Source organism: Oncorhynchus clarkii, chromosome 28 (genome assembly GCF_045791955.1).
Source record: "Oncorhynchus clarkii lewisi isolate Uvic-CL-2024 chromosome 28, UVic_Ocla_1.0, whole genome shotgun sequence".
NCBI lineage: Eukaryota > Metazoa > Chordata > Actinopteri > Salmoniformes > Salmonidae > Oncorhynchus > Oncorhynchus clarkii.
The window spans coordinates 28,881,535-28,895,859 of NC_092174.1; the positions used below are offsets into that span (position 1 = coordinate 28,881,535).

The window sequence follows — 14,325 nt, forward strand, 5'->3', positions numbered from 1 at the left end:
TATAAAGCTGAAAAGATTTCCCTGAAGGTATTGTGACATGATGAAGGATGTTGAAGAGACACATAGATAATAGCTCCCCCCTCAATGTTGCTTTTTAGGTAAACCATAAGAGAGGACACACACCAGAGCGACTGACCGTGTGTCTCTCCTATTGGGGAGGGGGTAAAAGGGAATACATCAATAAAGTAACCTACATAAAACGTATCTGAGTAATTATTTTCTCTTGTCATCCAAATTATTTGGTTGCATAACTGTCAGATAGGCTAGGTTATTAAAATGATGAGCACTGCTTTATTCTTCCTCCACATAATCATCCAATCGAATTACTCCCTCCCCCACCTCAAGTACAATTACGTGATATGTGACGTTACAAAATGCGGAGGAGGGCGCTGGGCAGGGACCACTTGGACCAAAGAGGAATCAACGCGATTTCATTTCAACGCAGAAACAACACATTTAGTCGGTAGTGGACCCGGGCGCCTTGCCGAAGCCGAGCCCATTGTATGCTTTTGACAGAGCAGCCAAAGAAAACCGTTCGATTAATTAAACAATTAAAAGGGACCGAATAGCCCAGAAAAGGAGTGTCTAGTGGTAGGCATTGCGGTTTGTGATCTCCGGAAAAGGGCAGGACACGGCCAAAGCGAAAGCGCCCAGTAGCCTATAGCTTATAACGGAAAATGAACCACATTCAAGTTTTGATAGTATGAATAAGAACCGCGTTTTGTTGCAATTGGTGACCAACTATTGATGCGTCTGTGCAATCTCGTTTTCAGACAACTTGCTAGTTCCCGCGGAATTCTTTTGATCACATCGTTTTTAAATCCTAGAATAGGGGTCTATTCATTTGCTTTCCTATTGTAAAGACTTACTTGTTCAAACCAAGATGAATTTCCAATCGGGGTCGGTGTCCGGTATCGCGCAGCAGTCTCAACCAGCCATGCCCACCCCAGGCACGGTCCCAGCGCCCGTTCCTGTACCAGTACCCCAGTCCATCCCGTCCCAGTTCGGATCAGGATCATCCGGAGGCTCCGGGCAGGGTCAGTTCGGTTCGGGGACAGTATCAGGACAGGCTTCCCAGGCCGGCCAACAAGGCAACCAGCAGTTTGTTTTGTCCAACTCGGCAGCCATCCGGGCTGAGATCCATCGGTTCGAATCGGTCCACCCGAACATTTACTCAATCTACGACCTGATCGAACGCATCGATGACATGGCCCTGCAGAACCAGATCCGAGAACATGTGATCTCTATTGAAGGTGAGTAGGAGGGATAAAAAGCTAGTGTGGTTCTCAGCAATTGTCACAAGTAGGCAACTTGCAATGTAACCCCCAAGTCGGTCATCTCCTCTGATGGGCAATGGCAACATGGTCTCCATGGAGGTAGTCTTCAGCTCATTGTTTGGTGACAACAATCTCACTTTCTGTGAGGCTCAGCGCAGGAACGTCCTAGGATGTGTTTAGGAAATAACATTGCAAATGCAATCATTCATCATGCAAGGGCTAGCCTACTGTAATCTATCATACAGGCAGATAAATTAATATTCCATATGCATGAATTTTCTGATGTCATGCGAGGTGAATAGAAAACCCTTGCTCAGTGCTCCTGTGTTGAACCACCATTTCTTTGTGCGTTTCTTATTTTATTGCCTCTTATATTGGCACATCATAGAATATGCCCTACTAGTAGTGCTTATGACACAGTAGGCCTTCACAGGGAAATATACTTCACAGCTGAATAACAACAAAAACATGCATAGATATGCATTGATTTGCTGTACATTGAAATCTGAGTTCAGTAGCCTACAGATTTGCATAAAGACGCCTCACTGCAGCACACATTATTTCTATCAAATACCAAGCAGTATCCCATATAACCTAACAGTAAGAACACCTATTTCTTAAAAGATGCCACTCAAACTGTACTCTGCATCACCTGTGACATAGTGGTTTAGATTCTGTACATCACACTTTAAGCTCTGGCGAGACACCTAGATCTAATGCACGTTTCCACCACCACTCTATCCATTTCCAAAGCTTAAATTCGGCTCATTGACTTAAATCCTCATTTGGATTTAGAGATGAATTCTCACACTCATGTTTAAGGATTTAAGATAAAAGGGTGGTCTTAGTGGCGGGAAAGTCTTGTGCTAACATCAAGTGTTTACCAATGTATTTTGTTACTTGCATAGGAGACTGAAAGGAAAAGTAGTCAGAGTTCAAAGCAGAGGGGGGTGGTAGTACCTGTAACATGAGCCATTATCTAGTGAAATGACCCACACAGGTCGTTGTCATAAGAGGAACTGTGAACAAACCTAAGAGGAAAAGTAGTCTATTGTGTGACCATGTGAAAGCCAGGGGTTCACTTCCACCAACAGTGAATTCTCATGTCTCAGACAGTGTAACGGTACATTTTTTTAAATCATAAAAATAAAAAAAATTCTAGGCAAGTCGGTTAAGAACAAATTCTTATTTACAATGACCACCAAACCCGGACGACGCTGGGCCAATTGTGTGCCGCCCTATGGGACTCTCTTTTTTACATTTTATATATTTTTTATTTTACCCCCTTTTTTCTTCCCAATTTTTGTGGTATCCAATTGTTAGTAATTACTATCTTGTCTCATCGCTACAACTCCCGTACGGGCTCGGGAGAGACGAAGGTCGAAAGCTATGCGTCCTCCGAGACACAACCCAACCAAGCTGCACTGCTTCTTAACACAGCGCGCCTCCAACCCGGAAGCCAGCCGCACCAATGTGTCGGAGGAAACACCGTGCACCTGGCTACCTTGGTTAGCGCACACTACGCCTGGCCCGCCACAGGAGTCTCTGGACAAGGATATCCCTACCGGCCAAACCCTCCCTAACCCGGACGACGCTAGGCCAATTGTGAGTCGCCCCACGGACCTCCCGGTCACGGCCGGCTGCGACAGAGCCTGGGCGCGAACCCAGAGTCTCTGGTGGCACAGCTAGCGCTGCGATGCAGTGCCCTACACCAGTGCAGTGTCCTATTTACAATGACCACCAAACCCCTACGATGCTGTGCCAATTGTGTGCCGCCCTATGGGACTCTCAATCACGGCCGGATGTGATACAGCCTGGATTTGAACCAGGGACTGTAGTGATGCCTCTTGCACAGAGATGCAGTGCCTTAGACCGCTGCGCCACTCGGGAGCTCTAACATAATAAATGCATTGGAGCAACACTGTTATTCACAGGTATAAACGTATCAACAGAGCAGCAAGGGAACAGGTAGAATAGGTTGTGTTGTCTAACCTACACAGAAATCAATATCTGTACCATTATGCTGACTTGTTAGAATGATGCATACTCTATATTGAGTATACAAAACATTAAGAACAGCTGCTCTTTCCATGACAGACTGACCAGGTGAAAGCTGTGATCCCTTATTGATGTCACTTGTTAAAGCCACTTTAAGAGACCGGTTAAAGAATGATTTTTAAGCCTCAAGACAATTGAGACATGGATTGTGTAGGTGTGCCATTCAGAGGGTGATTGGGCAAGACAAAAAATGTGTCTTTGAATGGGGTATGGTGGTAGGTGATCGACACACCGGTTTGTGTCAAGCACTGCAACGCTGTTGAGTTTTTCACGCTCAACAGTATCCTATGTGTATCAAGAATGCTCCACCACCCAAAGGACATCCAGCCAAGTGGACACAACTGTGGGAAGCGTTGGCGTCAACATGGGCCAGCATCCCTGTGGAATGCGTTGGACACCGTGTAACTCAATATTAGGAAGGTGTTCCTTTGTACACCCAGTGTATTTGCAGTTGTATGGGTTTGATAACTATTGAGTAGAGGTGCAGTTAACATAATTAAATATTAGATTAGGTACTCTGTTTGTTCTCACCAACTGGAACCATGTTTCCATCAGATTTAACCTCCAAGTTACTTCACTATGCTGTCTTTAAATGGCAGACAATGACCTCACTTTTTCTCAAGGCGTGTTTTAAGAGATTCTGAGAAACTTCTTCTTAGTAGCAGCTCTACTCAGGCGTGAGCCATTAGCGCTGAATGAGATATGTTCCCTTGGTGTGGGTACGTGATGAGGTCTATGACCTGTGCCTCGTACCATCATAACATTCACTGTGGTTGACACAGCAGTGTTTCAGCGACTGGGGTTGATCCTGTAGTACTTGTTATGGATGTGATAAGATAAGTCTCCTTTTAGGCTTTGAGGAATAGCACCGACTTGTTCTGATGCAAATTATTACATCATTTTGTCAATGAATGCGAGGCTTTATGCAATGGCTGAATATGGAAACACTAGAGGCTTTTATGTTGTCCTCTTAAAAAATGCAGAATATTTGTTTTAATGAGGATGAGCAGTTTTCTGGTTCACTGCCAGATCAGAGTGTGTGACACAAATTAGGAAAAAACATTTCCCCTTTTAAAATCCGATCATTTTAGATTGTTCAATTATACAAAAAAATAATTAGTCTGAAATGAAAGACAGTTATGTTTCTTCCCCAGGCAAGGCAAGTTATTTATTTGTTTTAGTGTACCTTATGACCAAGTCCAATGCCCCAAAACAATGAACATCTATTTGTATTTTTCTCAGCAAGCTCCCCATTTTTAGATGCATTCATATTTGACATGTATTTTAGCTCTCTTATTAATGTCCCCATTGCAGAAAGCCTGAAGAGCTGCAACAGGAGACATTAGTGTAGTCGACAAGACTTCACCTGTACTGTAGGACTGCACGTTCCCCTTCGATCTTGCATCATTGCAGTCTCTGTTGCTAAGAAACCAATGGATCTCATGCCTTCAGTTGAAAATACTAGAGAGAATAACAATTCTATGCCAACAGAAAAAGGCAGCCTCTGTCGAACATATCTTCTTCTGTGTGAATCGTTAGGGGTTTTACCCGTTGGAAAACACCAACGATTCTTTGAGACAGATCATCGGGAGTAGTGATAATACTAGGTGAGGTTTCTCTTCTCACCACTCCCTTCACAGTAATGTTTGATATGCCAAGCACCAGTTTGTCTCAGTGAGCAAATTTACTGCAATCAGAAGAACCTGAGACAAAGGAGCAGCAGGAGCTTGTTTATTTGTTGTGGGTGATCAATGTTTTATTGATTTTTAGAAAATACAGAATAACCAATGCTTTTGACTGTCATACAAACAATGTAGTGCAGAAGACATGGTGTATAATGACCCTTTGTTTAATATAAATGTTTTAACTTATTTGTTTACAGATCACTGTCTGATATAACTGATTGAATATTGCCACATTTTCTGGTGTAGAGGATTATGACAAGCTATGAATGTGACTTTGAGAACCGGGGTATGCACAGTACCAAGCGTGTCAAGGGGAAGAACAAAATGTGCCTTTTTGTTGGAAGTATTTGTGAAAGATTCCATGCTAGGGTTCACCCTGACCATTTATGTAAGAGAAGTTACATAGATTTAGATGGAACACTTAGCATTAACCTCTCCAACCTGTGTGTGTCTCTTAGAGGGGTTAGGATCAAAGCAGAATATGAATTTGGGTCTGTTTCTGGTTGTCAATAACTAAACATGACCAAATGGTTCCTTGTCCCTTACAGTATTACAGGAGGGCAGAGAGATAATCGTGCAGTAGAATCTGAATCGGATCGGTCGATCATTCAAATGTCCTCCATTTGACTTCTGGGCCTTGTTTCTTATCCAATTAAAAGACGAGATCACTTATTCATTGTTTAATGTTTCTTTAGTTAACTGATTATTCGTATTATGCTAATATTAAGCTGATAATCAAATCAAAGTTTATTTGTCACGTGCGCCGAATACAACCTTACAGTGAAATGCTTACTTACAGGCTCTAACCAACAGTGCAAAAAAGGTATTAGGTGAACAATAGGTAGGTAATGAAATAATAGAAACAGTAAAAAGACAGTGAAAAATAAATAACAGCAGTGAGGCTATATACAGGCACCGGTTAGTCGTGCTGATTGAGGTAGTATGTACATGTAGATATGGTTGAAGTGACTATGCATATACTGTATGATAAACATAGAGTAGCAGTAGTGTAAAAGAGGGGGTGGTGGGTGGCGGGACACAATGCAGGATACCCGGTTAGACAATGTGCTAGTAGTCCGGGTAGCCATTTGATTACCTGTTCAGGAGTCTTATAGCTTGGGGGTAAAAACAGTTGAGAAACCTTTTTGTCCTAAATTTGTCACTCTGTTACTGCTTGCCATGCGGTTGTAGAGAGATCAGTCTATGACTGGGGTGGCTGGGGTCTTTGACAATTTTTAGGGCCTTCCTTTGACACCCTCTGTAGTGCCTTGCGTTCGGAGGCTGAGCAATTGCCATACCAGGCAGTGATGCAACCAGTCCGGATGCTCTCGACGTTGCAGCTGTAGAACCTTTTAGGGATCTGAGGACCCATGCCAAATCTTTTTAGTTTCAAGAGGGGGAATAGGCTTTGTTGTGCCCTCTTCACGACTGTCTTGGTGTGTTTGGACCATTCTAGTTTGTTGGTGATGTGAACAGCAAGGAACTTGAAGCTCTCAACCTGCTCCACTACAGCCCCGTCGATGAGAATGGGTGCGTGCTTGGTACTCTTTTTATCTGTAGTCCACAATCATCTCCTTAGTCTTGGTTATGTTGAGGGAGAGGTTGTTATTCTGGCATCACCCGGCCAGGTCTCTGACTTCCTCCCTATTGGCTGTCTCGTCGTTGTCAGTGATCAGGCCTTCCACTGTTGTCTACAAACTTAATGATGGTGTTGGAGTTGTGCCTGGCCATGCAGTTGTGGGTGAACAGGGAGTACAGGAGGGGACTGAGCACGCACCCCTGAGGGGCTCCAGTGTTGAGAATCAGCGTGGCAGATGTGTTGCTGCCTACCCTCACCACCTGGGGGCGGCCCGTCAGGAAGTTTAGGATCCAGTTGCAGAGGGAGGTGTTTAGTCCCAGGATCCTTAGCTTATTGATGAGCTTTGAGGGTACTATGGTGTTGAACGCTGAGCTCTAGTCAATGAATAGCATTCTCACGTAGCTATTCCTTTTGTCCAGGTGGGAAAGGGCAGTGTGGAGTGCAATAGAGATTGCATCATCTGTGGATGTGTTTGGGTGGTATGCAAATTGGAGTGGGTTTAGGGTTTGATGTGAGCCATTACCAGCCTTTCAAAGCACTTCATGGCTACAGGCGTGAGTGCTACGGGTCTGTAGTCATTTAGGGAGGTTGCCTTCGTGTTCTTGGGAACAGGGACTATGGTGGTCTGCTTGAAACATGTTGGTATTACAGACTCCATCAGGAACATGTTGAATATGTCAGTGAAGACACCTACCAGTTGGTCAGCACATTCCCGGAGCACACGATCTGGTAATCCGCCTGGCCCCACAGCCTTGTGAATGTTGACCTGTTTGAAGGTCTTACTCACGTCGGCTACGGAGACCGTGATCACACAGTCATCTGGAACGGCTGATGCTCTCATGCATACCTCAGTGTTGCTTGCCTGGAAAGCGAGCATAGAAGTGATTTTAGCTCGTCTCTTAGGCTTGCGTCACTGGGCAGCTCGCGGCTCTGCTTCCCTTTTGTAGTCTGTAATAGTTTGCAAGCCCTGCCACATAAAACGAGCGTCGGAGCCAGTGTAATACATTCAATCTTAGCCCTGTGTTGACGCTTTGCCTGTTTGATGGTTAACCGGAGGGCATTGGAGGATTTTGTATAAGCTTTCAGGTTAGAGTCCCGGACCTTGAAAGCGGCAGCTCTCCCCTTTAGCTCAGTGCGAATGTTGCTTGTAATCCATGGCTTCTTTTTAGGGTATGTTCGTACTAGAGGTTGACTGATTAATCGGAATGGCCGATTTAATTAGGGCCGATTTCAAGTTTTCATAACAATTGGAAATCGGTATTTTTGAGCTCCGATTTATAAAAAAAAAAAATATTTATATATATTTATTTATTTATTATTATTTTTTTTTAGTAGCTTTTATTTAACTGGGCAAGTCAGTTAAGAACACATTCTTATTTTCAATGACGGCTTAGGAACTGTGGGCTAACTGCCTTGTTCAGGGGCAGAACGACAGATTTCCACCTTGTCAGCTCAGGGGTTCCAATCTTGTAACCGCACAGTTAATTAGTCCAACGCTCTAACCATTGCACTCCACGAGTAGCCTGCCTGTTACGCGAATACAGTAGAAGCCAAGGTAAATTGCTAGCTAGCGTTAAACTTATCTTATAAAAAACAATTAATCATAATCACTAGTTATAACTACTAATCCAGTTTAGCAGGCAATATTAACCAGGTGAAATTGTGTCATTTCTCTTGCGTTCATTGCACGCAGAGTCAGGGTATATGCAACAGTTTGGGCTGCCTGACTCATTGCAAACTAATTTGCCAGGATTTTACATAATTATGACATACATTGAAAGTTGTGCAATGTAACAAGAATGTTTAGACTTAGGGATGCCACCCGTTAGATAAAATACCGAACGGTTTCGTATTTCACTGAAATAATAAACGTTTTGTTTTCGAAATGATAGTTTCCGGATTTGATCATATTAATGACCTAAGGCTCGTATTTCTGTGTGTTATTATGTTATAATTAAGTCTGACTGAGCAGCAGCAGGCCTGTAATCATTCATTTGCCAGCAGCTGTTTATGACTTCATGCCTATCAGCCTAATGGCTGGTGTAACCAATGTGAAATGGCTAGCTAGTTAGCTGGGTGTGCGCTAATACTGTTTGAAACTTCACTCGCTTTTAGATTTTGAGTAGTTATTCCCCTTGCGCTGCAAGGGCTGAAGCTTTTGTGGAGCGATGGGTAACGATGCTTTGAGTGTGGCTGTTGTCGTTGTGTTCCTGGCTCGAGCCCAGGTAGTGGCGAGGAGGGGGACGGAAGCTATACTGTTACACTGGCAATACTATAGTGTCTATAAGAACATCCAATAGTCAAAGGTATATGAAATACAAATGGTATAGAGAGAAATAGTCCTATAAATACTATATTAACTACAACCTAAAACCTCTTACCTTGGAATATTGAAGTCTCATGATAAAAGGAACCACCAACTTTCATATGTTCTGAGCTAGGAACTTAAACGTTAGCTATTTTACATGGCACACATTTTTACATGGCACATAATACTTTCTTCTCCAACACTTTGTTTTTGCATTATTTAAACCAAATTGAACATGTTTCATTATTTATTTGAGGCTAAATTAATTTTTATTGATGTTTTATATTAAGTTAAAATAAGTGTTAATTCAGTATTGTTGTAATTGTCATTAAATCGGACGATTTTTTAAATTTGTAATAATCTTTTTTGGTCCTCCAATAATCGGTATCGGCGTTGAAAAATCATAATCGGTAGACCTCTTGTTCGTACAGTTATTGTGGGGATGACATCATTGATACACTTATTGGTAAAGCCAGTGGTTTACTCCTCAATACCATCGGAAGAATCCCGGAACATGTTCTTGTCAGTGCTAGCAAAACAGTCCTGTAGTTTAGCATCTGCTTCATCTGACCACTTTTTTATAGACCGAGTCACTTGTTCTTCCTGCTTTAATTTTTGCTTGTAAGCCGGAATCAGGAGGATAGATTTACCAAATGGAGGGCGAGAGAGCTTTGTACATATCTGTGTGTAGAGTACAGGTGATCTGGATTTTTTTTCCCCTCTGGTTGCACATTTAACATGTTGGTAGAACTGATTTAAGTTTCCCTGCATTAAAGTCTCCGGCCACTAGGAGCGCCGCCTCTGGTTGAGCGATTTCCTGTTTCCTTATTTGCCTATACAGCTGACTGAGTGCTGTCTTAGTGCTAGCATCTGTATGTGGTGGTAAATAAACAGCCACAAAAGTATAGATGAATACACTCTCTTGGCAAATAGTGTTTGCATTTTATCACACGATACTCTACTTCAGGCGAGCAAAATCTAGAGACTTCCTTAGATTTCGTGCACCAGCTGTTGTTTACAAATATGCACAGACAGCCCCCCGTCGTCTTACCGGAGTGTGCTGTTCTATCTTGCTGGTGCAGCGTATATCCCGCTAGCTGAATATCCATGTCATCATTCAGCCACGATTCCGTGAAACATAAGATATTACAGTTTTTGATGTACTTTTGGTAGGATATTCGTGATCGTGCCTCGTTTATTGTCCAATGATTGCACGTTGGTGATATTACATCCCCTCTGTGTAATTTATTTGTTTTAAAGAGCGGGGAAACTGGCCATTCAGCTAAAATACACAATCTCAGATGTGACTGAGATTTTTATAGGTCCAATGCTGGGAAGAGAGGCTTGTTATCTTTTAAACAGTAGTGTCATTCACACTGCATAGCCTCAATGGTATTACCGGTAGGCCGGATTTGAATGAGGGCATGCCTGTTTTAGGAAGAAAACACTTTTGGGTTAGCTGTGAAAAGTGTAAAAGTAAAATCTAGATCAGTGTGATACAGAAGCAGCTCTTCGCCGATTATTTCTGTGTTATATTTAGCCATTCCAATGAGGACCAGGGTTGTGTTCCATTAACAAGGTTTGCTTTTGGGAACATGGCTCCTTTCATTTGGTGATGAAGGCTGTTGTAATTGTTACCCTCATTTATGTTTTTACATTAAACTTTTACAGTTCAGTTTGGAGAAGATTTGACTGTCAGTCTTGAGTTAACCTAACCCAGCTTTCTTTGATAGAATCTCAGATTTTCACTGTTTTAGTATATGAGGTGTCTTAAGAGGGTGTAGTTGTACAGTAATAAACACAACTGACGCCTGTGGGTGTTGTAATAAGCTGTTGTTTATATCATAACATCTGTTCATTTGTTTTGATTATTACTATTCATGTACCTCTATGCTTGTTGTTTCAAACTCCCGTTGGCTTCAAGGGACTCACCCAGACACTAACCAATGTCAAGGAAGGCCGGTGGCCTTACCTCCTGAACCCACAGCTGCCCCAGGTAGTGATGCAATATGGGGATCTCGAGCATGGGCTAACAAGCCTGCACTCACTTCAGTATTGAGTCCAGCACAATGGCACATTGTGTACAGAAAATGCTAGAAGCGACAACACAGAGGAGACTGAGAGAGCGAGAGAGAAGACAGAGAAGATAGAGGAAGACACAGGGGAGCCCAGACTGCTGCCAGAGTGTGGCACATAACATAAGCTGTCCTCTGGCACAAGAGCCTGCCTAAACACATCTCTCCTTTAGTCAATTACCATAGTGAACGTAACCTCTCTAGAGGCCCATAAGAACGTAGTGAAGATGTTGCATCTCTCCTTTTTGCTGATTTTTCCTCTACCCTTGAAATGAGAATGAAATGACTAACTGATGTCATATTCAGTGATGCCGATTATTTATATGGGTTTATGGCAAGTGCTGTTTGCATTCTCAATGCTCTCACAGTGTTGACACACTGCCTATCAGACTGATAATTAAACAGTAAGGCATGCTCCTATGGATTTGGTTTCTCCTCTGGTAGTATGGACACAGTGGTCTGTGTGCCCCAATTAAGGCACCTGTTTCTCCTTTTCACTTACTTTGCACTTGCAAATAACCTTCAGTCATCCACAAAAAAAAAAACAGTTTTAGGCCCACAACGTTGAGCGGAAATTGAAATTTGAGTGTTTTCTGCACAGGAGCTCTGCTAGGTGGTGGATCGATATTATGGGGGCTAGTATAAGATGTGTGGGAGTTGTGAATAGTTTTTTTCTGGATACTGGTGGGATATGACATCCACAGGTATTGATCAGTATGGAGCATCCTTGTCAAAGCCAAGGCACTGCTGCTACTAGTGTATAAAGAAAACCAGTCCAGTCTATTTCAGTTTGTCATCACAGAACCAGTCATTTTACAAGGGAGTAGAGTGAAAGAGTCAGTCAACTCCACCACCTGCATCTCTTATGAAGTGTTTTAATGTGGAATGTTGTGTTTATAGAGTAGCTGGGAGACTGTTTGCTGGCTCTAAATCTGTACCAAAGTAAAGCCTGCCGTATAAACACATCTGCCTGCCACACTAGGACAACCTGAAATAATCCTGCAGCTTGTTGGATTTCCCATGTATTCAACCTCTGAGAGGAGCACAAACTGGAACAAAATACCGTCATCTTTAGATCACTGGAAGTACAATGTGTCTCTGACTGTTGAAATTTTCTCTTTTGTTTCTCTGACATTTGACTATTTATTTTGACACCAACGGTTTTGAATTTGAAATGTTATTTTGTAAATGGACACATTTTCTTTCTCGTTTTAAGGAAGAGGAAAACAAAACCCACAATGCACCTCGTTACTATAGGGTTGACTGGAAGATGGCAGTTGTGTGCTCCTAAGAATGTGACTGCAAAGCTTCCTTTTTCTTCAAAGAGATGTACAGTGCCACACATCCCCAGTCTTTCATACATGTGAACCAACAAAGATTGGAGTGAACACCTGTAAGGTGGATGAAGCCATCATGCCTGTCACCCTTGTGGGGATTGGCTCATTCTACAAAGTGTTCTCTGCTGTTGCTTTTAACTTTTACTTTAGAGAAGAAAATACTAGATCTACGCCAGCAACTGACTATCGACCAACCTAGCAGCACAATGTTGGTTTCTCTGGAGAGAAAACAAGAAAATGAAGACCATTCATCTCTGTTGAATCTTAGAGAACTGTCAAAGATCCCCCTTAATCGTTTTTTTCCATCGAGCCCAGCCTATTGGAACATTTGAATAATTGAATATGGGAGTACAGTAAGCCTTTCCCCCAAGCCTTGACAGATGCATGGGTGGCAGTTGATATGGCGATTGCACACGCCTTGCTCTCCGTGTCAAAAGCCCTGACCTCAGACCCCTACAGTTGTCAGGGATGTGCCAAGCGACACAGCCAATCACAGGGCATGAATGTGTCTGTGAGGTCGTGGTAGGGCTGCCTGTGTGCACTATGCAGTATCTCTGTGGCTCTGTCGTCCCCTCAGTACTCTCTGCACAAGGCCATTACTGCATAGGTCTTAGTGAATAATGTGATGCAATGCTCCCTCCACAGTAGAATGTCCTCCATTGTTTTGTTGAACAAAGGCTTTCTCTCTCATTGATGGACAGTTTAAAAAAAAATAATATTTTAAAATATTTTTTTATTTTTATAATCTGGTTTCGACTGTAGAGGGTTGTGGGGAATTGTAAAAAACGTAAAGCTTTTTTGAGACATGTTTCCATCTACTCCATGTCTATGGTAATATTTGATCACACCAGGACTAGAAGCATAATGAATGTGGAGAGGAGCTCTGTGTTACTCCATTCAAAGTGAGTGTTACTCCATTCAAAGTGAGTGTTACTCCATTCAAAGTGAGTGTGATCGTCACAATTACTGTCAATGATACATCATGATGAGAAATGTACCTCTAGAAATTCTGTAGAAGGCTTGTCCTTTCAGCACTATCTCTCTGTGCTCTATATAAACAAAAGGAACAGTAATGGATCTTCACTTGACACCTGTAATTACCTTGTCGCCAAAGTTTCGCAGTGGTCAAAATCATTTGTTGTGTTTTCTCAACCCGGCTGTGTTCTATCCGTCCTGATCACATCATGGAAGTACTGTGTCTCCTGCCAGGCCTGCAAGCAGATGGCCACTGACAGAGGAAGGGAAGGGGTGTTGGAAAGCAGTCATTTTTATATTTTTAATTTCACCTTTATTTAACCAGGTAGACCGGTTGAGAACAAGTTCTCATTTACAACTGTGACCTGGCCAAGATAAAGCAAAGCAGTGCGACAAAAACAACACAGAGTTACACATAAACAAACGTACAGTCAATAACATACACACAGACACACACATTTTTGTATTGCTATCCTTGTGGGGACAAAATAATTGATTCCCATCCTAAATCTAACCTTAACACCAAACCCCTAACCCCCAAAATATACCTAAAACTAACCCCACTTGTCCGAATTGTTCTTGTTTTGCTATCCTTGTGAGGACTTCAGGTACCCATAAGGATAGTTAAACAAAAACACACAGGGTCTCTGGAAGGGGCTCTGATTACAAAGCAGTGACGGAGGGAGTGAAAGGTTCCAGGCCTCCAAGCCTGCCAGCAGTCCCGTGTCTCACTGTGTGGAGATCTAGACAGGTTGGGGATGGGCATGTAGCGGGGAGCTGTGGGGTTAGGCTGAACCACAGGGCTCTACTTTACTCAGCCTCTCTGAAGAGAACCTTCAGACCGTGACATTCCTTCCCTTTCCCTCAAGGCCCACAACGTTTTCCTCCTTGATTAGAAAATGCTGGATAAGGGAAACCGAGACGGGAGGTGGCCATAATGTAGAGTAGTATCATGGCCGCATGGGCTAACCTGCTGCTGGTTATTACATTGGAGTCAGGAGTCTGAGTCTGTATCTCCCACTCCTTGAAAG

The 14,325-nt window shown here is 42.8% G+C and overlaps 1 protein-coding gene across 1 annotated transcript in view; it reads left to right on the top strand.

Annotated features, from left to right (window-relative positions):
• Positions 1 to 369: 369 nt before the first annotated feature.
• LOC139386813 (arf-GAP with GTPase, ANK repeat and PH domain-containing protein 3-like) overlaps positions 370 to 14,325 on the top strand; it is a 274,884-nt gene continuing 260,928 nt past the window's right edge. The window contains exon 1 of the mRNA XM_071132626.1: positions 370 to 1,253. Within this exon, the coding sequence (XP_070988727.1) occupies positions 884 to 1,253 (370 nt within the window). The 5' untranslated portion in view covers positions 370 to 883. The remainder of the gene's footprint in view (positions 1,254 to 14,325) is intronic.